Below are 27,280 nucleotides of genomic sequence, written 5' to 3'. Positions count from 1 at the left end.
TATTTTGGAAAGAATGGTCTTTTTATTCAATGGCAAACTACATGATTAACCACAATGTGTAGTTTGGCCCATTCAAACACAGAGGAAGGGTTGATTCGCAAAGTATCCCTAGGACAGCAGTTATCAAAAACATTTCTAAGGACCACTTGAAAATGGCTGAGGGTCTTGGTTTTCTTCCACAAATCAAATTGCCTACTTAACTCACGCATAACTTGCAGCCTTAACATCTCAGTCCAGGATGGCCCAGGGATGCTGCTCAAAAGTGCTCCTTGAAGAACTGGAAGTTGAATTGCTCGCAATGAGCTTTGATGACCTTGGCAAGAGCTGGAGAGCCGCAGAAGAAGACACGGACCTTCCCTTTGTTTTCTTTCGCTAGTTTCTGAAAGAGCTGGGGGTACCGGGAAGAGATGCAAGACAGAAATCTAACAACTCTCTTTTCAAGATTCAGAAGAAGGTGCTGGCCTCGCCTTGGGCTCCCCAGATACATCTCAAATGCATTTTTTTTAAAAAATGCATTTTTATCCTGCCCTTCCTCCAAAGGTTCTGCCCGCACCCATTTATTTTCACAACAATTCTGTGGGGTCAGTTAGGCTGAGGCTGCCTGGCCCAAGGGAACCCACTGAGCAGGCTGAACTACTGACCTAGAATCTGTTCTTAAAAAGCAGCTCACACTACAGCCACAAGGATGCTTGGGAATCGGCCTTCCCAGCCCGGTGCCATTCAGCTGTTTTGGTGTCAGGGACTGGTGGGAGCTGCAGCTCAAATATGTACATGGGGCACCAGGGTTTTTTTGGTGGGGGGGAAGCTGTTGTAAATGATGTTAAAAGTAGCTTTGTGAAGTCTACCTTGTTCCAATCTGGGCGCCCCGGCTGGGTTCTTGTCTTGAGGCCCGTGATGGAGTCTTTCTTCTCCTTTTTGGCTAGGAGATCTAACGCCATCTGCAGGCCGATAGCCTTCATGTCATTCTTGCCAAGCGCAGAGGTCATGTACAAGTGCATCTCCAAGAAGCGGTCTGCACATCAGAAGGAACATGGAAAGATATCTGAAGTGGGGGGTTGGGGGTTCAGGGGTTTGTGACCCTCACCTCAACCCACCAGCTGCACAGGAACAGAGGAAACTGCTTTATACGGACTGAGAACCTTGGGTCCATATAGCTCAGTATTGTCTACACTGACTGGCAGCAGTGGCTCTCCAGGGCTTCAGGAAACCTCTCCCAGCCCTACCTGGAGATGCCACCAGGGACTGCAAAGCAGGGGCTCTTCTACTGAGCTATAGCCCCTTCCCATCTTTGGCCCTCATGAGATGTGGCTCTACACAGGCATGGCAACATATATGTGCATATAGCTCCTCCACATAAGAGGTGGGTGAGGTCCTGGTAATAATAATAATAATAATAATAATAATAATAATAATAATAATAATAATAATAATAATAAATTACCCCACCCATCTGGCTGGGTTTCCCCAGCCACTCTGGGCAGCTCCCAACAGAATATTTAAAACACGATAAAACATCAAACATTAAAAACTTCCCTAAACAGGGCTGCCTTCAGATGTCTTCTAAAAGTCAGGTAGTTGTTTAATTTCCTTGACATCTGGTGGGAGGGTGTTCCACAGGGCGGGTGCTGCTACTGAGAAGGCCCTCCGCCAGATTCCCTGTAATCTCACTTCTTGCAGTGAGGGAACTGCCAGAAGGCCCTCAGAGCTGGACCTCAGTGTCCGGGCTGAACAATGGGGGTGGAGACGCTCCTTCCTTTAGGGCTTTAAAGGTCAGCACCAACACTTTGAATTGTGCTTGGTCCATATAACATTGGTCTTTCAGGACCGATGTTATATGGTCTCGGCGGCCACTCCCAGTCACCAGTCTAGCTGCCGCGTTCCAGATTAACTGTTGTTTCTGGGTCACCTTCAAAGGTAGCCCCACGTAGAGCGCATTGCAGTAGTCCAAGGAGGAGATAACTAGAGCATGCACCACTCTGGTTGGCCCAGGATCTTACCGCATGTGGAGAAGTTCTGTGCTGGTACATTGGTACACACACAGAGCGCCACCGTCTCATGCATGCTGAACATGCTGGTGGCATGGCTGCCAGGAGCATTGGTGGTGGGAGGCAGCGGGCATACCTTGTGCAGCCCCTGCCCCAATGATCCATCACACATTTCTTTGAAATCATATTGAGAGGTCAACTGAAACATGGTATTTTGCATGTGTGGGTTTTTTTACATTAATTTCAACAAGGAAAAGCCTGGATGTTAGAATGGAGAAATTCTGTGTTTTGAGCCAGTTCAGGTTTTCTAGCACCCCACTAAGAGAAGGTGTGTGTGTGTGTGTGTGTGTGTGTGAGAGAGAGAGAGAGAGAGAGAGAGAGAGAGAGGGGGGGGGAGGGAGGGAGGGAGGGAGGGAGGGAGAGATAAAGGGTGCTGGGGAGGGTAGAATGGTTCATGTGTGAATTCAGTCCAGTTTTCCCATCATTCTGGTTCATCCTCTTGAGGATGGTGTTCAGTTTGGGTCACGGTTAAAGAAAGACAAGGACAAAAATTGGTCACCTACTGCTAGGGTCTTCTTCAGCCTGATTGATTTCCAGCTGGGTCAGCAGGCTTACAAACCATTCAAATGATTTTTGGTCTCTGTTGATCCAGATAAAGTCAACCTAAAGACACGAAGGTTTTACTTACTGCTACTGCTGTTCATTATTTTTGTAGCAAAAAATGCTTTTCTGCACAAACGTCCAAGCCACAGCTGAGTACGTCACCTCACCTTCAGGAGTTTCATGTTTTCCTGGCTAGAAGAGGTTTGCTTTCGCATACGGTGTCTAGAAAGAAAGAAAGAAAAATTATAGGCTATCTTTTGAGGTGAGCAGAGAATTGCCAGCCTTTCTTAGCAGCTGGCATTAACAAATACAACCAGGAATGGCTGTTGCTTATTACTTGGAAAGTTCAATGGTGATTTTTTAAAAGTTGCGTGTATTGGTTTACAAGAAGTAGACAAGGATTCAAATCATACTGCCTTTTTGACAGTAGACCAGGGGTGGGAAACCTCAGGCTGGGAAAGGAGAGGGTTTGGGGTGGGATGCAGACCTCCAAGAACCAAAGGCAGATCTTTCTGTTTGTCCATGAAGATTCTCAGTAAGCCACACTTCCTCCCCAGAGGTACACTTCCTGAATGTTTAGGGAGGGCTGGAATGTGTCCTTGACCTGCAATAATCCCTCTTGCTTACCTGGATGAAGACTGTAGAGATGCATCATCTGTGGTGACCTCTGGCTTTTCTGTGGCTGGAATTCCTGCTTGGCAGGGGGTTGGACTCGATGGCCCTTGTGGTCTCTTCCAACTCTATGATTCTATGATTCTATGAATTTAGTCTGCTGTACAAAGGTACAGACACACCCGCTTTTGCCCTGGCCCTCAGGAGGTACCCATGCGAGAATATAGCTCTCAGACTGAAAAGGTTTCCTCACCCTTGCAGAAGATGTTGATCCAATAAAAGATTGCACATTCTAAAACTAGTTTTGGAAAGGGGGGGGGGGATGCAGGTTCTGCAACTTTGACAAAAGAATTGATTCTAATCTGCAGCAGACCAACCTGAACATGATGCTTTGCAAAATGGAGGCAAAGGGTGTAATCCCAATTCCCGCTCCTATCAGAACGGCATGCTCTGATGTGAAGATCCTTCGAGTGGGAGTCCCATAAGGACCGTCGATGTAACACTAGGGAGATAACGGCACAACACTGATTTGATCGTGTTCGTGGTAAATCTGGCTTGTTATGTTACGATTTGTCCTCGGGGACCGCAGAGGAGTTAACTAAGCTTTCAGTGAACAATCTTCATAGTTATAAGGAAGAATTCACAACTGTGGGAGTTCAGAACCCTGGCCTGCATTTGGGCCTGGCTTGCCTAGGGATTCGCTACCCCTGCCATTGCCGCTAGCTGCCACTGTCCCTCCCTTCTGGGATGCCTCTTTGCGGCCATCGCTTTTCCTGTTGGTTGCTGTCTTGCTGCCAACTTTTCTCTTGGAAGTGCTTCTTCCCTGCATGATCCCAGCCCATCAGGGATTGTGTAACGAACATGATGTCACCGCAGCACCAGATATAGCCTATTTAGATTTGGCTACGTGACAGAACGGAGGGCAAGCATAGCTTTTGCTTTCCTCTCACTCTGAGAGAGAGATTTAAACTACATCAAAAGTGAGGGGACATCTTTTTAAGAGGGGGAACGTTGTCCCAAAGCCCACTCCCACATTTAGCTTAGCATCACCTGACACACGCTAAGACAAACTGTGGTGTTGGAGGTGCTAATATGCTTCTGTCTCTGCCCAGGGCACATTCCCACCTCTTTTTTCTTCAAGTGCCTGCTTGCCCCTTTATTAATCCTTACAAAATTTGACTTCTGTACTCAGCTACTTGATACACCCCGAGCTTTCTCCTGATACCTGGTTGCTCCCTCCTGCAACCCCCCCCCATGTCTCTGGGGAAGGGATGCTTCTAAACTCTGTACAGAACCTGGCCTGCTTGTGGGCGCTCAAGGCATTTCATAGAGCAGCAGCAGATCTTACCTTGATGTTACAGAGTCTCTGATTCTCACTAAGCCTGCCAGGAATCTGTTAACAAATATGTTCTTGTTAGCAAAAGGTCCACCATATCCCATTAGAAAAAAGAGCCCTATGTAGGGGTGGAAATAAGGAAACATATATATATAGACAGAAAAAACACACCAACAATATACCCTGCCAGTTCACAGTGCTGATGTTCCCTAATAACTGTGCAAGTTTCCTTAAGAGGGCAATTTACCTGCAAGTCTGAAACCAGCACTCTGCAAGGAGAGATGAAAGAAGTTGAACTTTTTTCATTTAGAAACTGTGAGTTTAGTGGCCCCAATCTGGTGGAACGCTCTGTCACAAGAGACTAGGGCCCTGCGGGATTTGACATCTTTCTGCAGGGCCTGCAAGACAGAGCTGTTCCACCAGGCCTTTGGCCAAGGCACAGTGACCCCCTCCTTTGGTAATCCTCATAGAACTCTAGCCCAATGGTTGCCATTAATTTGATTTTGAATTGATTTTAGAATGCTGTGTTACTTTTATTGTTGTTAGTCGCTCTGAGCCCGGCTTCAGCTGGGGAGGGCGGAATATAAATAAAATATTATTATTATTATTATTATTATTATTATTATTATTATTATTCAGATGCTGGCCTGGAAACACAGGGGAACTGGTGAAAATTTTCATGTCTGTCTTAGGAGTCTTTTTGCTTCTGCTCTGTTCTCCTTGCACATTTGTCAAGATTCAAGAAAGCGCCTATGCCTCCTGTAGCCTCACTCCTGAAGGAAACTAAACCCTTCCGCGCAGCCTCTGGATTCTTTGCCATATTACAAGAGCTGAAGTATGCCTTTCTGTGGGGGAGAGGGGCAGATCTATCAAGGATGGAATGTACACATATTTGCCAGGAGAAGCCAGACCTTTCCTCTTCTTGGTTGTGTGTTCCCCTCCTTGCACTGGCTGGCTGCTCCGACACTCCCAGTCTCCCAGCTGGGATGCCTGATGGGCATGTAAGATAAGATCTCAACCATCTCATCAGAACTGCTGGCCACAGGCTGGTCCAGGTCAGAGGAGCCAAAGAGACATTTCTGGAACAAAAATTCATGGTGAGCTGCAGGATCTGACCTGTGGCCCTCTTGGCCTTGGCCTTGCTTCAGCTCTGTGTTGCTGTCCACAAGTTGACAAGGGCTGGGTGAGTCAGTGATGGGTTGTGCTCTGTATTCTGCCCACACAGATTGTAATCCCCCTCCCCACAAAAGACCTTGCTCCATACGGAAATGATTTCTCTATGCAATGAATGTCCAAGCCTGCCCAGAGCCTCAGCTTTGCCTCTACCCCTACCCCATAACCTCCCAGTACTGTGTGCATCCAGTGCAATGCCAAAGAATTTAACTTAGAATCAACCCATTAAGATTTTTTAAATGCCATAGAGGACCCCACAATCATGCTTACTGAGTTGTTGTTGTTTTAATTGCAAACCTGCACCCATTTCTGGGACCTGTTCTTCTTCTTTGCCTTTGCCTTTCTGTCCAGCCATTCAGACCTGTGGTCATGACACTCCTGTTGATTCCAGAAGTATTCATATAGCCTGTTGGTCCACTGGCCCAGGGACCGTATATGCAGCCAGATGGTCCCTTTGGAGAGAAAGCAGAAGGTTACCCAGTGTGGAATACAAGCATCCTTAGCCGTCCTCGTTAAACTGAGCCAGGAGCCAGGAGGTAACCCACCACATAGCAAGAAGCGGGTCAAGGCCACCTTTCCCAAATTAAGAGGCAGGAACTCACCACTTACTTAGAGCAGCCTCAAGGACGAGGTGTCAAGGTTTGGGTGGGCTGGAGACACCAGGAAAGGGATTATATCTGAAACATCCTGAGCCTGATCTGAGCTTTGCAAGCCTTTTGGAATATTGCAAACTTGATTTTGAAAAAAGGAGGAACAGGACCAATGTTTATTTCATAGCACATACAAACCAATGAGAATATCAAGCCTGGGCACAAGAAGGGGATTAGGGAGAGAAGTGACTTTATGAATATTTCTGCAAAGAGAGATCTATCGCAGCATTGATATGGGTTGCTTCAGTAGATCTGTACAGCCCTGAGTTGCTGCTCTGGGACAATAGCATGGGACTCTTTCTTCCTGGCATGACAGACAGTGGGACCAGATGAATTACATATCAAGGTTTTTACACCCTTTACGCCATCCTTCGCCAACCTGATACCCTCCAGATATTTTTGACTATAGCTTCTGGCAGTGCTGGTTGGGACTGATAGGAGGACTTTGCATAAGTGCTGATTTTAACCTATAAAGCCTTAAATGGCTCAGGACCGCAATACCTCAAGGACCACCTCTTTCCATATGACCCTAAGATGATCTTCTGAGGGCCTCCTTCATGTGCTGCCTCCTTGAGAGGTCCGGAGGGTGGCAACACGAGAAGGGGGCCTTCTCTGCAGTGGCTCCCCATCTGTGGAATGCTCTCCCCAGGGAAGTTCGCCTGGCGCCTTCATTATACACCTTTCGGCGCCAGGCAAAAACATTCCTTTTCAACTGGGCACTTGGTTGATCTGATTTACATCCTATGCCCTTTAAAAATGTGGGGTTTTTGTGTGTGTCGAAGGGTACTGGGTTGCTGTTTTTATTTTTATTAGGTATTGTCTGGTTTTATATCTTGATTTTATTCTGTGAACTGCCCTGAGACCCCCGGGTATAGGGCAGCATATAAATTCATTAAATAATAATAAGAAGAAGAAGAACACAAGAACAGCCTGGCTGCTGGATCAAGCTGGTTGGTCAATCTAGTCCAACGCTTTGTCCTCACAGTGGCCAACCAGGTGCCTCAATGGGAAACATGCATGCAGCACCTGAGTGCAACCGTTCCCATGACACCTGCAGGGCACCAGGTTGGTTTGTGCTGTTTGATGCCCTTTCCAGCTGGCTTGGGATCTACCTGGTTGCTCTGGAGCACTGCTGATGGTGAATGGATGCCATTCATACTTGGCTATGACTGGGATATTCAGGTACACGTAGTCACCAGGTTTGTAGTGGAAAAATGGAGGTCTCTTGATCACCAGATGAGTCACCTGGACCAAAAAGAACAAGATGGGGCACATGTGAAGAGGGGAAATGCCGTCACTAAGGCAACATCTTGTTTGCATATGACCTGGAAGCACAATGCCCAGCTCATAGGAGGCTTCCAGGTGGTCACTATTCAGCGGGTTGGGATTCTGTTGCATGCCAGCAAATTCAGGTTGCACAATGAGGCTGTGCATGTTCTAGGCATTCCAAGTGCATGACTCCCCCTCAGAGAATCCTGGGAGCTGTAGTTTGTCAAGGGTGCTGGGAATGGTAGCTCAGTGAGGAGTAAACTGCAATTGCCAGGATTCTCTGGGAGAAGTCATGTGCTTTAAATGTATGGTATGCATACAGCCTTACAGTGGATTTGGCACTCTTGCACAGCAAATCCATTTAAAAATAATTCTATTCAGAATGATTGTTATTATGAGGAACAATTGGGGGAGTTAGGCATGTTTAGCCTGGAGAAGACAAGGATGAGAGGTGATATGAGTGCCCTCTTCAAATATCTGAACAGGCATTCACATGGAAGATGGAGCAAGCTTGTTTTCTCCTGCTCTACAAGGTACAACCTGACCATAAATGAGATTCTGATTAAACCTTGGAAATAACTTTCGGACGGTAATAGCTGTTTGACAGTGAAATGTACCGTATTTCTCGCTCTATAAGACACACCAGACCACAAGACGCACCTAGTTTTTGGAGGAGGAAAACAAGAAAAAAAATATTCTGAATCTCAGAAGCCAGAACAGCAAGAGGGATCGCTGCGCAGTGAAAGCAGCAATCCCTCTTGCTGTTCTGGCTTCTGTGATAGCTGCGCAGCCTGCATTGGCTTCATAATAATAATAATAATAATAATAATAATAATAATAATAATAATAATAAATTTTATTTATATCCCGCCCTCCCCAGCCGAAGCCGGGCTCAGGGCGGCTAACAACAATCAAATAATCAGTCAAATAATCACACAATCTAAAAATATTTCATTATAAAAATTAATTAAATCAAATTGATGGCAACCAATTAAGCAAAATTCTGAGCAGGTTGCCAGAGGAGGGAGTCAGGCTGCGCCCTGACCAAAAGCCTGGCGGAACAACTCTGTCTTGCAGGCCCTGCGGAAAGATGTCAAGTCCCGCAGGGCCCTAGTCTCTTGTGACAGAGCATTCCACCAGTTTGGAGCCGCAGCCGAAAAGGCCCTGGCTCTAGTTGAGGCCAGCCTAACCTCTCTGAGGCCTGGGACCTTGAGGATGTTATTATTTGCAGACCGTAGGTTTCTCTGTGGGGCATACCAGGAGAGGCGGTCCCGTAGGTACGAGGGTCCTAGGCCGTATAGGGCTTTAAAGGTTAAAACCAGCACCTTAAACCTGATCCTGTACTCCACCGGGAGCCAGTGCAGCTGGTATAATATCGGATGAATGTGCTCTTGCAGCGAAGACCCCATAAGGAGTCTCGCCGCGGCATTCTGCACCCGCTGGAGTTTCTGGGTCAGTCTCAAGGGCAGCCCCACGTAGAGCGAGTTACAATAATCCAGTCTGGAGGTGACCGTCGCATGGATCACAGTGGCTAGGTCAGGACGAGAGAGATAAGGGGCCAACTGCTTAGCTTGGCGGAGATGAAAAAATGCCGCCTTTGTTATAGCTGTAATCTGCGCCTCCATAGAGAGGGAGGTATCGAAGATTACACCCAAACTCTTAACGGCCGGTGCTGGCACTAATTGCACCCCCGCAAGAGATGGGAGTTGCCCCCTCGATCCCATATCGTCCCGCCCCAGCCAGAGGACCTCTGTCTTCGAAGGATTTAACTTCAACCGGCTCCCACGTAACCATCCAGCCACAGCTTCCAGACATCTGGTCAGTGTGTCTGGGGCCGAGTCAGGATGGCCATCCATCAACAGATAGAGTTGGGTGTCATCAGCATACTGATGGCAACCCAGCCCAAAACTCCGGACAAGCTGGGCGAGGGGGCGCATAAAGATGTTAAAAAGCATCGGGGAGAGAATTGCACCCTGAGGCACTCCACACACCAAGGAGTGGCGTGGTGACAATTCCCCCCCCAGCGCCACCCTCTGTCCCCGACCAGAGAGAAACGAGCGCAGCCATTGAAGGACTGTGCCCTGGATCCCCACGTCGGCAAGGCGGTGGTCCAGGAGTTCGTGATCGACCATGTCAAAGGCTGCTGACAGATCTAGAAGAATCAGCAGCCCCGACCCGCCTCGATCCAGCTGCCTGCGGAGATCATCTGTTAGGGCGACCAGAGCCGTCTCGGTCCCATGACCAGCGCGGAAGCCGGACTGGAATGGATCCAGAGCAGATGTTTCATCCAGAAACCTACCAAGCTGTTCAGCAACCGCTCTCTCAATCACCTTACCCAGGAATGGAAGATTCGAGACCGGGCGGTAATTGGATAGATCTGAGGGATCTAATGATGTTTTCTTTAAGAGCGGACGCACCACCGCCTCCTTCAGTTCCCCTGGGAATATCCCGGTGCCAAGGGACAAATTGATGATATCCCCCAGGGGGCCCCGCACCTCGTCTGGACACGCTCTAATCAGCCATGACGGGCACGGGTCAAGAGGACAGGTGGTGGGCTTTCCAGCTTGGAGGAATCTGTCCACATCGGCTGGAGATATCCGGTCAAAGTGGTCCAATACTGGACCCGAGGACAGTCGAGGGGCCTCCAGTTCCTTTATTGTATCCAAATTGGCAGGGAGGTCATGGCGGAGCAACAGGACCTTCTCCGCAAAAAAGCTCGCAAATGCCTCACAGCTGTGTGTCAGATTGTTATTTAAATTTGGCTGTCCTTCAAGGGACGTTAAAGACCAAATTATACTAAATAATTGCGCCGGGCGAGAGCTAGCGGATGCAATGGAGGCCGAGAAGTAAGACTTCTTAGCGGCCTTCACTGCCATCTCATAGGTTTTCATAAAAACCCTATAAGATGTTCTTGAGGCTCCGTCACGGGCACCCCGCCATACTCGCTCTAGCCGTCTGAGGTCCCGCTTCATTTTCCGAAGCTCCTCGGTAAACCAGGGAGCCCGGTTTCTGCGGGGTCGCAGAGGGCGCTTAGGTGCGATCTCATCAATGGCTGCCAGGAGCTGGGTATTCCAGCCCTCAACAAGCTCAGTCAATGAGTCGCCAGGGGGAGTAAGGTCCCGCAAGGCTTGACGGAATCTATCCGGGTCCATCAGCCTCTGCGGGCGAGCCCAAATCGGCTCGCCACCTAAGCAGGGTGGGGGTGGAAAGTCAATCCTGGCTTTCAGAGCGTAGTGATCAGACCATGGCACCTTCATCGAAGGAGACATGATCACATCTATACCGGCACCAAAGATCAAATCCAGCGTGTGGCCTGCTTGATGTGTGGGGCCCGAAACAAACTGGGAGAGCCCTAGTGTCGCCATGGAAGACACCAGGTCCAGAGCCTGTGAGGAGGGAGTGGCATCAGCATGGAAGTTGAAGTCTCCCAATACCAATAGGTTAGGGAACTCCAAGGCCCAGCCGGCCACCGCCTCCAGCAGGCCTGACAGGGTGGCTGCTGGTGCGCTAGGTGGCCGGTACACCAGCCAGACAGCCAAGCTCTCCTCGGAGCCCCACACTAGGCCAACACATTCAATGCCGGGGATCGATGGCGATGGTAGAGCCCTGAAAGAACAATTTCCCCGGATTAATACTGCCACCCCTCCCCCCTGGCCCACAGTCCGTGACTGGTGGAGGACGGTGAAACCCGGGGGCGCCATCTCTCGTAAGGTAACAGTTACCCCTTCGCGCACCCAGGTCTCCGTCACACAAGCCAGGTCGACTCCCTGCGAGATAAAGAAATCTCGCAGGGTAGCGGTTTTGTTGCCTATAGACCTGGCATTGCACAACACCAGTGAAGGAGGTGAGTAATCCTTGCTCACCCTACCCTCGTCTCTCGGGATGGGGCGCAGATTGGAAGGGGTACGAGCATATCCGTATCTCGATCCCCTTCGCCTATAACATCTGCCCCCACCGCCATACCTCCCTCGCCCCTCCACGGTAGCAATCCCAGGCCTCATACTAGCCTCCATTTACAAAATAAAAAACAAAACAACCAAAGACAATTATGCCCAAACAAAACCAATCCCCACCCCACTCAATATTCAACCCCAAAAACAAAACAAGATGGAACAAACAAAAATACATAGATAAAAACCACCATTCACGGTGGTACAACAAAGTAAACAATAAAAGCACCTTTAAAACACCTTAAAATATATATAAACATCTTTAACATTTGCAGCAGATAATGAAATAATATAATATTATAAAAACAACAACCCCCTTTTAAGGTGCTGCAAATTAAAAGCAATTAAAACATTTAAAACTATTTTGTCCATTGCTGCCGGTAGCTGCTCTGTCCTCTAAACTGTAATGGTAGTGCAGGCCCCGCCCCCTAGGCCGGATGGAGTTTGGCAGAAAAGGGAGCGGTCCTCCCAACACTCACGCGAGCAGCAGCACCAGCAGTCGTGTCCCGGAGGCCTCTCCCAGGCCTCTTATGCTGTGGCGATGAGTGCAGGCCCCGCCCCCTAGGCCGGATGGAGTTGGCAGAAAAGGGAGCGGTCCTCCCAACACTCACGCGAGCAGCAGCACCAGCAGTCGTGTCCCGGAGGCCTCTCCCAGGCCTCTTATGCTGTGGCGATGAGTGCAGGCCCCGCCCCCTAGGCCGGATGGAGTTTGGCAGAAAAGGGAGCGGTCCTCCCAACACTCACGCGAGCAGCAGCACCAGCAGTCGTGTCCCGGAGGCCTCTCCCAGGCCTCTTATGCTGTGGCGATGAGTGCAGGCCCCGCCCCCTAGGCCGGATGGAGTTGGCAGAAAAGGGAGCGGTCCTCCCAACACTCACGCGAGCAGCAGCACCAGCAGTCGTGTCCCGGAGGCCTCTCCCAGGCCTCTTATGCTGTGGCGATGAGTGCAGGCCCCGCCCCCTAGGCCGGATGGAGTTGGCAGAAAAGGGAGCGGTCCTCCCAACACTCACGCGAGCAGCAGCACCAGCAGTCGACGCGCACACATTTCCCCTTACTTTTTAGGAGGGAAAAAGTGAGTCTTATAGAGCAAAAAATACGGTACTACCTTGGAAGGTGGTGAACTCTCCTTCATTTGAGGATTTTAAACAGAGGGTGGATGTCCACCTGCCAGGGATTCTTTAGCTGTGATTCCTGCTTTGCATAGGGTTGGACTAGATGACCTTTGGAGTCCATTCCAACTCTGCAATTCAAGGGTGCTATGAATTTCTGGGGTAAGGAAATTGATTAAAAATGCACGGAAAACTTGGGGATTGACACAACATCCTATAACCTCCCTGCAACAAATCAGAATGCTTTGTAAGCTCAGGGAAATCAAATCAGATGCTCAAGCCACCTCACTTCCACTTCTGCTCTTTTCGGAAAATTGGGTATTTTCACACATTTCCCCTTTTAATTCATCATTGTTTGGGAAGCAAACCTTTGAGGGCAAGAGGTTGATTTCCACTATGTACAGTCCTCCAACGTGTGACATGGCAACACCGAAGATCTTCTCTAAGAGGAAAAGAAATCCAGGCACCACAAACCACTTCCAAAAATTAGGACCGTGGACAATTAGCAAAGCCCAAATGAAGATGTAAGAAAGGTGAGTCCAGTAGAAGACCTGCTGGTGACAAAGAAAGGTGTCTTACTTACTTACTTACTCAAGAGAGCAAGGAGGTGTTTTGAACGATTAAGGGCTTGTCTACACTTCTCCTTGTCCCACCACTTTCCCCCAGGAAAACCCGCTGTGTACCGCTGAATCAGTTCAAATGTCAATCGTTTTTGGAATACAAAAAGGGAGGTGTGAGGAGGTCAGGAAACTAGTAAATGAAGTATAAGATATGAAATTATTGATCCTTTTCTTTTCTTTTCTTTTTGTTAACTGTTTTCTATTTTGTATTTTTCATGTGTTCTGTTTTTGTACTTTTGTAGGTCTTTTTTTCTTTTTTAAGGTTATTCTTTGTTCTTATTTGTTAAGTCTAAACTTTGAAACTCTTTAATGTTTGTAAAATCTCAATAAATATTATTTGAAAGGTAAAAAAAACAAAAAAACAAATGTCAATCCTTTTTTGTGGTTTTTTTTGTGGATTGAATTTTCCACTGGACAAGTGGAAATGTGGATGAGCCCAAAGTTAAAATGGGATGAGGAGCACATCGATAATTTAAAATAAGCAAAGCTCAAAAGAGATCACTGACACTTGGGAGTTACTTGACTTGCAAGGCAAATGACGTAAGCAACAGGAAGGAGGAGGAAGTCAAGCGCATCACCTCAAAATGGCCACCCTTGCGGACGAAAGTACTAGAGCACACCAGCATAAGGGCGATGAGGAGCTGCAGCATGAGGCCCGTGAGGGAGGCAGTTCCATAAATCCAGCCAATCTCAGGCCGGGTGGTGAAGAGGTATTCCCAAAGCTGATAAGTGCCTTTGATCTGAGACAGTCTCACTACAGGGGAGAGAGAAAGACTTCCACTAAGAGAATTCAAGTCATGCAGTAGACTAGCACCGCAATAACGGCATTCTGTACATTTCCGAGCACAATTAAGTGTTGGTGCTGACCTTTAAAGCCCTAAACGGCCTCGGTCCAGTATATCTGAAGGAGTGTCTCCACCCCCATTATTCTACCGAGACACTGAGGTCTGGTGCTGAGGGCCTTCTGACGGTTCCCTCACTGCGAGAAGCCAAGTTACAGGGAACCAGGCAGAGGGCCTTCTCGGTAGTGGCACCTGCCCTGTGGAACACCCTCCCACCCGATGTCAAAGAGAACAACAACTACCAGACTTTTAAAAGACATCTGAAGGCTGCCCTGTTTAGGGAAGCTTTTAATGTTTGATGCATTACTGTATTTTCATATTTTGTTGGAAGCCATCCAGAGTGGCTGGGGAAGCCCAGCCAGATGTGCGGGGTATAAATAATAAATTATTATATTATATCATTATGATATGAACCATGAAGCTCTAAGACAGCCTTCGTTAACCTTGTATCGTCCAGATGAGAGTTGGACTACAACTCCCATAACCCCCTGGAATGTTGGAGCAGACAGTATGTCTGTTTGTGTAGGCAGGGAATGCAGGGAGTGCACACACTTTCTTCAAGCAGATAGCACTTTTTGTTTGTGAACATCCTGATCCATTCCGCCCACATCAAAGCATGTGAGCAAGGAGCAAGGTGTTGGAGAAGGACCAGAGCATCTATCTTTTAGACCTTTAAACAATTCGATTTTAAACAACTGTCCAGATATGCACTAAAGCACATTTTTATTTAAATGCTATGGCACAGTTGCTTAAAAAACTTTAAACAGATGTTTCAAAGAGTTTAGAGCAACTTGGAAGAGTGGAGTGGGCGAACGAGACGATAAAATGGGACCATCCAAAAATGCCAGATCAGGCAGCCTTTAGAAACAACACACAATGATACATTAATCTATGCAACCCCCCCCCCAAAAAAAACCCCACACCTTTCTGATTTACGCACTATTGCGTGTGAATATTTCAGTTTTCAAAAATAGGTGTTTTAGTGCAAATTAAAATCCTAATTAAGTGGGGGGAAAGCAACATGCTGATAAAATGACACCATGGGCAAAGGCAGTTTGTCTATGTGGATATGCATGGCAATAGGCATTGCTGCACATGTAAAAACCACACTCCTTTTAAAAAAGGAGGGGGGAGAGAGAGATTAGTGCTAAGTCATTTACACCTGTGGAGATTGTGCTATTGGACTTTTTTAAAAAGTCAGTTTTTCTGTAGCCTAAAAAAAGATGCAAGCACCATAGGGAAAACACAGGAGCAGCCCATGGGTGGCTAAAATTATTGTTCCCCTTATGTCCTTATGGTGGAAGTGGAAACTCCACAGAGGCCCCCCCCCCCCGCCACCGCCCCAGGCCTACCTGTTACTTAAAAGGAGGCATGGTAGGTTTGAAAGGCTGCATAAAAATATTTAAAATAAATAATTAGAAAACTGTTACTTACCAAAGTTGGCCACATGGGCCCCTGTGTGAACCGCTGTTAGAACTGCCACTGCATAGCCCATTAGCTGGTGCAGAATGACATTCTGGTCTAGAGGCAGAAGTCTGGCTACCCAGGTAGCCCGTAACCAGGTCAAACATCGGCGCAACATTAGCACCTTCAAGGGGTGAGAAAATAGCTGTAGAAGTTAGTTGAAGGGCCACATGTTTGCACCAGGCATGCTTCTAAAAGGACAGTGCTCCACAAGCATATGAAATGGATTTATAGTGAGTCAAAAGTTTAGTCCTTCTAGCTCAGGCTTCCTCAACTTCGGCCCTCCAGATGTTTTTGGCCTACAGCTCCCATGATCCCTAGCTAGCAGGACCAGTGGTCAGGGATGATGGGAATTGTAGTCTTGAAACATCTAGAGGGCCGAGGTTGAGGAAGCCTGTTCTAGCTGTATAGCCTGACTGGTTGGGGTTCTTTGCAGAATCAGGGATACTGCTTGCAGGGCTTTTTTTCTAGAAAAAGAATTGACAGAACTTGTTGAGCTTCTTTTAGGGGAGCACCCACCACACTACTGCCACCCTACGCCACACCAATTGCTGTGCCACCCCCGCACACAGCCTCCATCGCGCAACACAAAGTGGTATGCCAAAGTGCCGCAAAGCTTCAGAGGTGATAGGTAAAGGTAAAGGGACCCCTGACCATTAGGTCCAGTCGTGACCAACTCTGGGGTTGCAGCACTCATCTCGCTTTACTGGCCAAGGGAGCCGGCGTACAGCTTCCGGGTCATGTGGCCAGCATGACTAAGCTGCTTCTGGTGAACCAGAGCAGCGCACGGAAACGCCATTTACCTTCCCGCTGGAGCGGTACTTATTTATCTACTTGCACTTTGACGTGCTTTCGAACTGCTAGGTTGCAGGAGCAGGGACCGAGCAACAGGAGCTCACCCTGTTGCGGGGATTCAAACCGCCAACCTTCTGAACGGCAAGCCATAGACTCTGTGGTTTAACCCACAGCGCCACCCGCGTCCCTAATCACAGAGGTGATGCAACATACCAAAGAGGTGACGAAAGTTCTGGTGAGTTCCGGCTGAAAAACAAAGCCCATGTGCTTTCCCAGCCATTTAAAGATGCCAGGGAATTGAATCTATGCATGCAAAGCTTGTGTTCTACTTCTTGGCTATGAGCGTCTTCCAGAGCCTGGACAAAATCAAGGATGGCTGCCAAGGATGCTTGTGAATTGGGCATTGTCAGGCACAGAATGCTGGACTAGGCGAATCTATTTATTTCAAACATTCAAAGCACACCTAAGCAGCAACAGGCGAGATTTGACGACAGAAATCAATAAGGGGGCCTGCAACAAAGTGCTCCTTTCCACTGTTCTGGTGGTGGTGGTATGGAATGGAGTATCATGATGACTGAGCCAGCCATGCCCTTCTCCAAGACACTCCATTGCACTCCCAAACCTTTTCTTTTCTTGTTTTTCCAACTAACACTCAACTTATTGAGTATCTTCAGTCTTCAATGGGTTAAATTTTTTTTTATTTTTTTAAAAAATATTTTATTAAATTTTCAAACACAGAATAAAAAATCACATATTAAACACACATAATCCCTTCACCAAAAAAAAGAGTAACAAACAAAAAACAAATACAGATACACCAACAAACAGTATAGAAAAGAAAAAACAGAAAAACACAACTGTTCATAACATTTTTTTTTTATATAACTAACTGGACTTCCTCGCATCTCCCTTACCCTGCGTTCTTTATAATAAAAAATACCAGCAAATTATTACCTTGTTTCATGCCTTATTTTGTACTAAAAAAATATTTTAAAGACTTATTGTACTTTTGTAAACCTTGAGGTTCTCCCCAGCATGGCCAATATAGCCTTCCTGTTTCTCAGTAGCCCTACTGTGGCTCAGATCTTGCTGGTACTCACCACCTGAGTTACTTATTGGAGGCCATGGGTTTTTATTAGCCTTAGAGGAGCAGCATAGAATACAAACAGAGATAATTAACTTGTTCTTGCACTGTCTTTTTGCCGGATCTCTGCTCTGACCCACCACGGCCACTTCTGTACGCTTAACACATTCACTACATAATGAATACATCGCGTTACTCACCACTATAAATGCACAGTTGAAGTTCAGGCACTGACCGCAACCTTTGGCCAACATGATCCAGGGGCCAGAGTCAACATGCTTCAAGGCTGCAAAGGTGAAGAGGATGATGTTCACGCACAGGTAGCTGCCCAGGAAGAGAAGCTTGCTCCTGTTGTTATGCCAATAGGCTGGGCGCAGGTAGCGTGGCGCGTGGCTCTTCCTGAGAGCAGTGGGGGGCTTTAACCAGCTTGCAGCACTGCGAGAGGGGAGAGAGAGGCCCAGAGAGAAGAGACCATGAAGCATGTTAGATTATAATAATAAATCATCATCATCATCATCATCATCATCATCATCTATTTATACCCTGCCCATCGGGTGAGGCAATATGTATTCAAATACTGGAGCATGATAGCTCGGGGGTCTGGCTCCTGTGAACAGAATGTGCTTCTAGTCTCAGTGATCACACAGAGCCACCTGCTGGTTCACTCGAGTACCAGAGGACTGTTATCACATATGGAAAGATTCCAGAAGATGCAGGATCTGCTCGATGGACCCTCTTGCTGCAGCCTGTCGTGTCTCTTTTAGACTAGAGAAGCCAGTGTGTGATGCCCAAGGGTCGCTTGACAAGTAAAGCACCAAACTGGACAGCAGACCCCAGATTTGGCATGACTTAGTCCTTGCCACATGCTCAAAGCAAAGAAAAGTCGATTGGACTTTGTCTAAGCCCTGTGGAATTCTCAAGTAAAGCAATAGGTAAAGGTTGGTTCTGCATTGGCTCCTCTCTGGAACTGACATTCTTCGCTTCCAGATGTAGGCTTTATTGTATTTCAGGCAGATATTTCAGATTCAGCTTTTCCATGTGTGTGATTGGTTGGCTCGCGAGCTTCCACACATTCCTATTTCTTTAACCGTGACGTTCACTGCTGTTTTGTCATTTGCCATCCACAGAAGGGAAGATGGTAGGACATGCTGTACAGGGAGCTGGCTTCAGGCACCAGGTCCACTGGCAGACCAACTCTGTGTTACAAAGATGTCTGCAAATGTGACATGAAAGCTGGCAACATCAATGCTGCCTTGTGGGTATCCTTTGCGGACGACTGCAGTGCCTGGAGACAGATCATGCATCCTCAGCAGTGACCAGAGGAGGAATTACTGCTGGGAGGAGCACAGAGAGAAGAAATGTCACGGTGCATCTGCAGCAGCAAACCCAGATTCCTTCATCTGTCCCAGTTGCAACAAAACATGTCTCTGCCATATTGGTCTCTATAGCCACAGGACTGCCATGTTCCACTGCAGCCCAGCCGGGGTTGGGTCCCAGTTGCCTTAAGCAGGATTGCAGGTGTATTGCAGTCTGGACAAACCAAGGTCAAGCAGTTTAGGTCCAAAATATGATCCAGGGGCCAGGTCAGGCAGCAGTCTAACATTTAGCATGACAGAGAGTTTAGGCATGGTATAAAGAGAAGGAACTAGACTCAGGAGCAAGGAGCCAGAGACCTGTGTTGCTTCCAGCAACTGGAAGGCTCAAAAGGATGACCTTACATACTTTGGCATCCTAGACATCACCCTGGCAGCTACTTCTGGTACTGAATGAGTTTCAGGGATGCCTTACAAGAGATTCCTAACCCACACTGGGCCCATAGATGCATGCTATGCCATTGCACTTTGGCTTGGAAATGGAGCTTTTGGTGCTGGCATTCTGCTCTTACAGCTCCAGCAGGTATCAATCAGAGGACCCCTAGAGGGGAACCTGCCTGCTCCTCAAGGTCATTGACCTGTGGGGTGTCTGGTTTGTCTTCCGATGATTCCACATCTGGCACCAGGTCACGGATAGGCATGACACTGCTTTGGAAAAAGAAACTGACACGGAGGCTATAGCTCAGAGAGGCAATTCATTGCTAATTTCCCTCTGGCTCTCTCTCAGGAGCCAACAACAAAACAGGCTGAACCTGCAAGGACAAAACACTCAAATCGTGATGCTGAGAATCCATGATAAATGGGGCTTGCTTATGAGTAAGCAAAGGACCCGTCTTGGCCACAGGAGAGGTTACTGCTAGATAATATGGCGCTGTACTAAGTTTTAATTTTGGTTCTGGTTAATTGCAGAAAAGCAACACCCCAGCAGCGCTAGAGGGCTCCAACATGGAAGCAGCTAGAGACAAAGATACAGCCCTTCGCTTTTTCCAAAGGGAGTTTTCTCCTTCCGACCGCTGATCCTTTGTGAATTCCAGAGGGACAGCTGCTCTAGTTTTTTCCCTGCAACCGAATCAGCGAGAGAGACTTGGGGCACCTTTGAAAGATGGGAACCGATTTATCGCGGCATCTTTTCGCTGGGCAGAACCCACAGCCAAGCACATCTGACGAAACAGGCTCTCATCCATGAAAGCTTCTGCGGGAATAAATGCGTTAATCTTTAGGGTGCCACAAGATGCTTTGGCTGTTTTTCATCTGCTAAGGAAACCGAAGTCCTCTCTGCCCCAGTGTTGCAAGCCGCAGCAGATTTCCGCCGCAATGACAGCTGACAGTAGCGGCAGCAGGCTCAAGAGTTCCAATTACGCGGAGCTGAAACATAGCAGGGGAATGCAGCTCATCCCCAAGAGAATGCAGGCAGCTGCGGCTGAGGGAAAAGGGTGCAACTTTCCTTCAAAGAGGCTCCCAGAGCGAGTTTCTTTGCCTAGGAAGCAAGCAGGGGTGGGTAATTATTTCTAAACCCCAGGTGCTGCTGGCAAGAACATTTCAAGGTGTCAAAGGGGAAAATATTTCTTAGGCTGCCAATGAAAATGGCCAGTCTAGGCTGAGTCAATGGTTCAAAGCAGCCTTCCCCAACATGGTGCCCTCCAGCTGCTTGCAGCTACAACTCTCATGAGCCCCAGACACCCAGCCTGCAGAGATGGCAACTGAAACCTGACACCACCACCTTCTTTCTGCTTCTGTTTCTGCTGCAGGTATTTCCCAGGCTCTTTGGCCCAAGCTTTTGCTCTGATGGGTGCACAACTTTCTAAAACTAGAGAAATTAAGAAAAGCGAGGCGTGTCATGCCCTGCCCCAGCATAATTTTAGGCAGCTGGTAAAAAAAAGAGTTCCTGTTTTAAGAAGGCCTTCAGATAACATTTTTCTCTTTCTCTTATTTCTCTTTGATGTTTGTTTGTGATGGCTGTTTTGGAATTTGTTACAGTAGTTTTGGTGTTTTGTGTTACTGTTTTAATCTCATGCTGGGTGTTTTAACGGGGATTCTTATATATGTCAGTATCATTGTGTTGGCTGGATTTGTTACCAGCCTCGAGTTTCTTTTGAAAATTAGGTGGGATCTAAATTTTAAAAAATAATAAAGTGTTGGTTTGATGGGATGGATCCTCCTATAAGTGGCAGAAGGAATTGTAAGACGGAACTGAGGATGAGAGAGCCCTGGTGCCGCCTTACTCCTGCTGGAGGACAGTGCAGCAGCATTTTCAGGGGGTAATTTGGGGTTACAGGATACTGAGAGGGTTAGGACAGTTTTCCCCAACCTGGTGCTCTCCAGCTGTTTTAATGTCACAACTCCCATGGACCCCAGCCAGCATGGCTGTATGATGCTGGGAGTGGTGGGAATTGTCAAAAACATCTGGAGGGCATTAGGTGGGTTGAGAAAAGTTGGATTAGGAGGTGGAAGAGGAAATACCTTATGGTTAAGTTCTCCATGACCTCTGGGAAGCGCTCCAGTTCCTCCCTGAGCTCCTCAAAGGTGATGGACCCACTGTTGTCAGAGTCAGCCGACTCGAAAAGGGCTAACGTGAGGTCATCTAACTTCTTCTCTGGCAAAGATATTGAACTCTCCTTCAGGCATGACTCCAAGACCGTGCGCAATTCCTCGGGTTCAATGGACCCACTGCCTACAGTGGAAGAGGATCTCCAGTCGGCATCAAATAAATTAATCTGCAACAGGCCAGATTTAAGGCAGTTGGAGCCTCTAGGTTGGATTACCGCAACACAGGCCCATGCAGAGCTTGTCTGAGGCCCAGAGAGACATGGGGTGTTCTCGTTTTTCTTGATTCCCTTTCCTTCCTGTTGCTGCCTGTTCACCTGTTGTTTCCAGGTGTGCAAGGAGAAGCAGTGGTGTGAATGGGCAGTAGTGACAAAGGCAAGCCCAACGACGACACACTCACACACACAAATATGAAATCACTTCTAACTAGAATATTCTTGCCTCTAAAAAAAAATGAGGGCTTTTTCATAACCATTTTTTTATGCACTGAAGAAACAACCAACACAATGGATTTAGACATGTTGGGCTAGCCTTGTAAATGCTCCAACATATTTCATAGCCCACGATTTGATACAATTTCTGAAGACTTATTTCAGGATACAGTGAGATGTAATCAAGTTATGCTGGCACTAAAACAGAAATAAAGTTCTGCACCAAAATAAAAGCTACATTTATGCCTGTTACAAAAACATTACTGATCTGATAAGAAAACATTGCTGTAGTCGTTTACCATTCCATGTGAATGGACCAAGACAGGAACATTGGTAGTTACCGCCCTAAAGTGCCAATGCTGAGCAGAACAATGATCTTGTTTTGACAAAATGCAAGTGAACAAGGGTGCTGTTTTGGAATTTTACCGTCCACATCATAAACTTGGAAGAGGAACCGGAGTTTGTCTGTTTCACTTCCATGTACCAGCAGCTTCAAGGCCTCCAGCAGCTCGTCCAAACTGATGGTGCCGCTTCCATCCAAGTCAAACAAAGCAAAGAAACGCTCAGCGAAAAAGGACTATAGGAGAGGGCGAAAATGTTTGCAAAGTCAACTGGGGGGCGGAGGTTAATCCAGGAGTGGAAATCAGACACACACACCCTCCAATTTCTCGCTAGTCTTTATTTAGACCTTGCTTCAATATTATGGCAATAGAAGCAATTGAGTGCTTGAAATATTTGTGAACTGGGGACTTTCAGATAAAGGGAGATCTGGCTGGTTATTAAAAATAGGTTCTGAAAAACGCCCCCCCCCACTCTGACCTAGCCCCAAATCCCCCAATCTTCAACATTCCCTTACTTATTCAGTCCCTACTGATGCCAGCATTCTCCCCCCACCCTGCAATGAGGTTTTCTGTCTACCCTTCATTCTCTGCCATTCTTTACATGTACTGCTGATTTGGCTCTTCAGCACCCTCCTTCTCTGCCCATGACCTCCTAGTCTCCATCAGCCACCCTTATTCTGCACACCATTCCCAATTAAGCATCTCCAGGTACGCATGCACAAATCTATATGCACAAATTCCCTCCCAAAGAAGGGGCGAAGCCAAATATCTTCATAATATTTCCTCACACAGGGGCCGTTCTAAGCAAAAACATCGTTGCATTGTCACAATCCTCAGCCCAATTGGGTTTCCTACCCCATTTGACAAAACTTGCCTCCTTCACCTTGAGAGCAGCTTTGAATTCTTCCAGGTCGATCTCTTTATCTTCTCCGGCGATACTTTCAAACTGTTTGGCTACCCACTCAAGCCACTTTGTGTCATCATCTAAGTTCATGGTGCTAAGAAATTGGAAACCAGCAGGACCTTTAATTTTTTTATATATGCAGTCAACTTTGGGCTGATGGTTAAGATTTCTGATCTGAACTTTGCATTGTAAAAGATAGTTTTCATAATGTGAAGGAACCATCTCAGGTGTGGCGGAACATGTTAGTTAAAGGGGACAGTCATTCAGTGTTTTGTGAGCAATTAGATATTGCACCCTAGTCACAGCAAAGAGCTCAAGATTTTTTTGCGAGAAAGTATAGTAGGCAGAAAATATGAATGGCATCCACACGCTGGTAAAAGCAGAATAGTAAACTAAACATACTCTGAAATCTGCTTTGAGGGGAGTTATGGCCCTTCATTTGTACCTGGAGTGCTTTCCTGGAAGTCATACCTATCTCAAGAGACTGAGAAGATTGCGTCTCCTTTTACCACGTTGATGACTTTCATCAAGAGAGCTGGGGAGAGCGAGATCCTGCTTGTTCTCATTGGCCTATTCACACCTTTTGATACACTGACCACAGTATCTTTCTGGAGTGGCTCTGGGATGTGCAGGTTGGGGGCACTGTATCACAGTGGTTCTGCTACTAATTTCAAGGCAGTTTTTTTCAGAAAGCTGTTATGAGGGGCTATTGCTTAGTGCCATGGGAATTGTCCTATGGGCTGCACTCTTTTGGAAGGAGCAGGACAGTAGGATGGTGATATCCCTAGATGCAACATTGTCACTGGTGGGTCAGGTGCCCTTGGTGGCTTATTTGCAGCTCTGCCTCGCTTGCCATCTACGTCCCCTTTTGGACAGCAATTATTTTGCCATGGTACTCCATGCTCTGGCAGGTTACAGACTGAATTATTGGGATGTGCTCTATGTGGGGCTGCCCTTGAAGGTGACTCAGAAACTTCAACTGAGCCAAAATGCAGCCACCAATGAATTCCATTTAGAACGCATGTAATTTCTGTTCCAAAAAAGCTGCACTAGTTCCTTGGCTCAGGTCAGGTTGCTCACATGAGTGCTTAAAGCCCCATGGACTTAAAAGTGGATGCCACATTTGGTGAACTTCACAAGTCTTCCCTTACAGATCTGAACTCTTTTGTTACTTTCAGAGACAGTGACACTCGTGCCAAATCATCACACCATTTGGTGCCTTATCTGTGAGCGACTAAACAAACACACAATCTTCTTGCTTGGCACTGTGATAGCTAAGAGAAGCAGCTGTATTATTACCTATTGCATAGATTTGAACCAACCAATTTGGTTAAACCTCTGCCTGTTTGTTTAAGTATCAAGAGTCTCATCTCATGACAATTTTTTCTTCTGCATTATCCTCAGCTTGAGACTGGCTATTTATTGCTGCATTATATTTAAAATGCAGCTGATTGTGATGACACCTGTCTTTTCTTTACATTAATTAAAGTACCTAACCTTTGCAAGATTGGATCATGTCCACACAACCTGAGTCATGCTGTGCCTTTATTTTCTAGCTGTCAGAAACACACAGGAAAATATGTCCCATTCATGTCACAGCCTTTTTACTCATCTTTGAACAGAATCCTGCTTGTAAAGCAACAGATGATGGGTGAGCTTGTGACACCAAAGTTGGAGGTGGGTTGCTATGGGAATGTCAAAACCAGGTAACAGCAAGGAAGCTACTTATATTTTTCTCTTTTTGATGCAGAAAAGATGCTGTAATGTGTGAGAGAGCTAAGCTGCCTGTTTTGGAAGGTAAAGCCCAGCCTGAAGGAGAAATTGTATATGTATATGTGTATTTTACTTAACCAGATTAGGAGCTGCCAGTGGTATAATATGGCAAGTGTTGATTTGTTGTGGCGTGAGAGAAGCAGGTTTACTGTCATGAAATGCACTAAGTAGTCAGTCTGGGCCTCAATGTAACCTACCTTGGAAGATTGCTGTGGCTATAAGAATTATAGCTCTGTGCACACTGCAGAAATATGTGCACACATTCACCCTTAGCTGCTCTCTTATTGTCAGACTGCAATTTGATGGAAATCACATTAGTCAGGGGAGGACTGTTACCATGAATGCCATTTAATGCAGTATCATTGACTTAAGTCTCAAATAAGTTTGTTCTCTTTCAGCTGAGCATGACTGTTAACTCTCACGGCCAAGTAATGATCCAGTTCCCTTGGCAAAAATAACCACCATCTTTAAACATCATGAAATGAGATTTTCATGATGTACCTCACCCAAATCACAGGACGGGTAGGGACCAAAGGGTCATTTAATTTAACCTCCTTGCCCAGAGGAAGGACAATTCATTCATCAGCACACACATCCTTGCCTCAGATTTATCTAGCAATTCACATGATGATATACATCAAAGCAGAGAGCAGAGACCATAAAAATGAGTAACTCCAAAAGACTCATGCAAGCTAGTCAAGCCACACACTTCAGGGATAGACAAAAAAAGCTGTGTGTTACCTGCAACGTCTGTCCCAGAGACTTCTTTGTCTAGTTCCTCAGACTTCTTTCCCCTCCCAGCAGTTTACAGAATCTCTTGCACTTTCTAACTCAGTATAAAAAAAGATGCAACCTAGTGTACCATAGGAGAGCCTATGGTACAAAAAGTATCTTTAAACATACTTTTTAAACATACTTGAATACTGAAAATGCCATTTGTTAAGATGCAACATTTAGTATCTTCTTTGCTGATGAACAGTCAAGTCAGACTGCACTCTGAACAAGACAGAGAAGGCTGCTCTAATTTAGGCAACAACCCAGAAACAGGTGTTGATGACTAGCTGTATGCAGAAACAAAAGCATAATGACTAGCCTCTTCTTGTCCATGAAACCTTTTGTAAGTAGTAGGACAAACTGTAACCTATTTAAATCTATTTGTTTCCACTATTCATTTGAGTAACAAAGGAGAAAGAATTTAAACAATCAGAATTCCACATGATCATAGACTTTTTTGGGGGGGGAGAGGGATTGTATAGCTCTTCCATTACTGCCAGGAATATTTCATTCTTCTGGAATTTTATTGCCTCTGTGCTACATTTTGTTAGTTTTCATATCCTCCTTCCACTCTTGTCTACCATCTTCATATAAAGCACAGTTCTTACAGGGATTTTTGCTGAAAGATGTAGCAATGACCACTAGCAACATTATTTAGAAACGAAACGAAACCATGAGGCCAATCCACAGAGACGGGATCTATTGACGACTCTTGGCTAGTAAAGCTAAAAAATGGAACCTACATCTATAGAGGCAAAATACCTCACTTCCAAACACAAGGGGGAAGCAACAAGAAATGGTCATTACCAGCAAAAACACTTGTGAGCTTCCTGGCGTATCTGGTCACTGCTAGATCAGGGTGCTGGACTACATGGACCTTGTCTGATCCATTGAGAAAACTCTTTTTATATCACCACCACCACACTGTTATGGTGACCTCTGAAGGCAAGAAGTGCCTTATATTGTGCTGCTGCTGTTGTTATTATCATCATTACCTGCCTTTTCTCCTGTTGGGACTCAAGGTGGCTTACAACTAGAATAAAGGTAAAGGTAAAGGGACCCCTGACCATTAGGTCCAGTCGTGACCGACTCTGGGGTTGTGGTGCTCATCTCGCTTTACTGGCTGAGTCGGCATACAGCTTCCGGGTCATGTGGCCAGCATGACTAAGCCGCTTCTGGCGAACCATAGCAGCGCACGGAAACACCGTTTACCTTCCTGCCAGAGCGGTACCTATTTATCTACTTGGACTTTGATGTGCTTTTGAACTGCTAGGTTGGCAGGAGCAGGGACCGAGCAACAGGAGCTCACCCCGTTACGGGGATTCGAACCGCCAACCTTCTGATCAGCAAGTCCTAGGCTCTGTGGTTTAACCCACAGCGCCACCCGTGTCCCTACAACTAGAATAGAAACAGCTTAAAAATGTGTTAAAAAGCAATCAATTAAACATGCACAGGATTGCACTGTAAAACATTATTTTAGACATGGGAGGGGAAAGGACATTTAAAAGAAGTACATATACTCCTTTCTCTGGTGAAAACCAGCTTCTGTAATAACCTTGTGCCTTAACTCAGTTGGTCCCTTGAATAACCTTTCACATTAAACCTTAACTGGTGACTTAAATTATCTTAAATATAAACTCACACTCCACA

General features: G+C 46.6%; 1 protein-coding gene across 4 annotated transcripts; it reads right to left on the bottom strand.

Moving 5' to 3' along the window:
* On the bottom strand, positions 1-26,542 carry LOC308573789 (NADPH oxidase 5-like). Of its 4 annotated transcripts, XM_081171114.1 has the most exons (17): positions 25,598-26,542; positions 23,054-23,177; positions 22,265-22,415; positions 21,324-21,534; positions 17,691-17,925; positions 15,582-15,735; positions 13,884-14,059; positions 13,054-13,236; positions 7,472-7,604; positions 6,007-6,161; positions 5,448-5,615; positions 4,549-4,593; positions 3,578-3,702; positions 2,756-2,810; positions 2,549-2,648; positions 846-1,012; positions 1-388 (listed from the first exon to the last, which is right to left on the bottom strand). In XM_081171114.1, exons 2-17 carry the CDS (start codon positions 23,171-23,173, stop codon positions 257-259), a joined length of 2,310 nt encoding a protein of 769 aa, XP_081027240.1. In that variant the 5' UTR covers positions 23,174-23,177; positions 25,598-26,542; the 3' UTR covers positions 1-256. The 4 variants fall into 4 exon arrangements, with proteins under 4 accessions (XP_081027240.1, XP_081027238.1, XP_081027239.1 ...); XM_081171112.1 differs by lacking the exon at positions 25,598-26,542 and having other exon boundaries at positions 23,054-23,740; XM_081171113.1 differs by lacking the exon at positions 25,598-26,542 and having other exon boundaries at positions 23,063-23,740.
* Positions 26,543-27,280: the final 738 nt, after the last annotated feature.

This window comes from Podarcis bocagei (genome assembly GCF_964188305.1).
Source record: "Podarcis bocagei genome assembly, chromosome: 14".
NCBI lineage: Eukaryota > Metazoa > Chordata > Lepidosauria > Squamata > Lacertidae > Podarcis > Podarcis bocagei.
Note: the sequence above shows the minus strand (reverse complement) of the source record. Positions and strands in the feature narration are given on the sequence as shown.

Bases quoted from the DNA above. Each gene is read 5' to 3' on its own strand.
- LOC308573789 (XM_081171112.1), bottom strand. From the start codon at position 23,305: ATGGTTCCTTCACATTATGAAAACTATCTTTTACAATGCAAAGTTCAG. The intron at 22,416-23,053 runs GCAAGTTTTGTC...CCTCTCCTATAG, and splicing joins CTGCTCTCAAGGTGAAGGAG to TCCTTTTTCGCTGAGCGTTT. The intron at 6,162-7,471 runs GTAGATCCCAAG...TTCTCTCCAAAG, and splicing joins CAGTGCTCCAGAGCAACCAG to GGACCATCTGGCTGCATATA.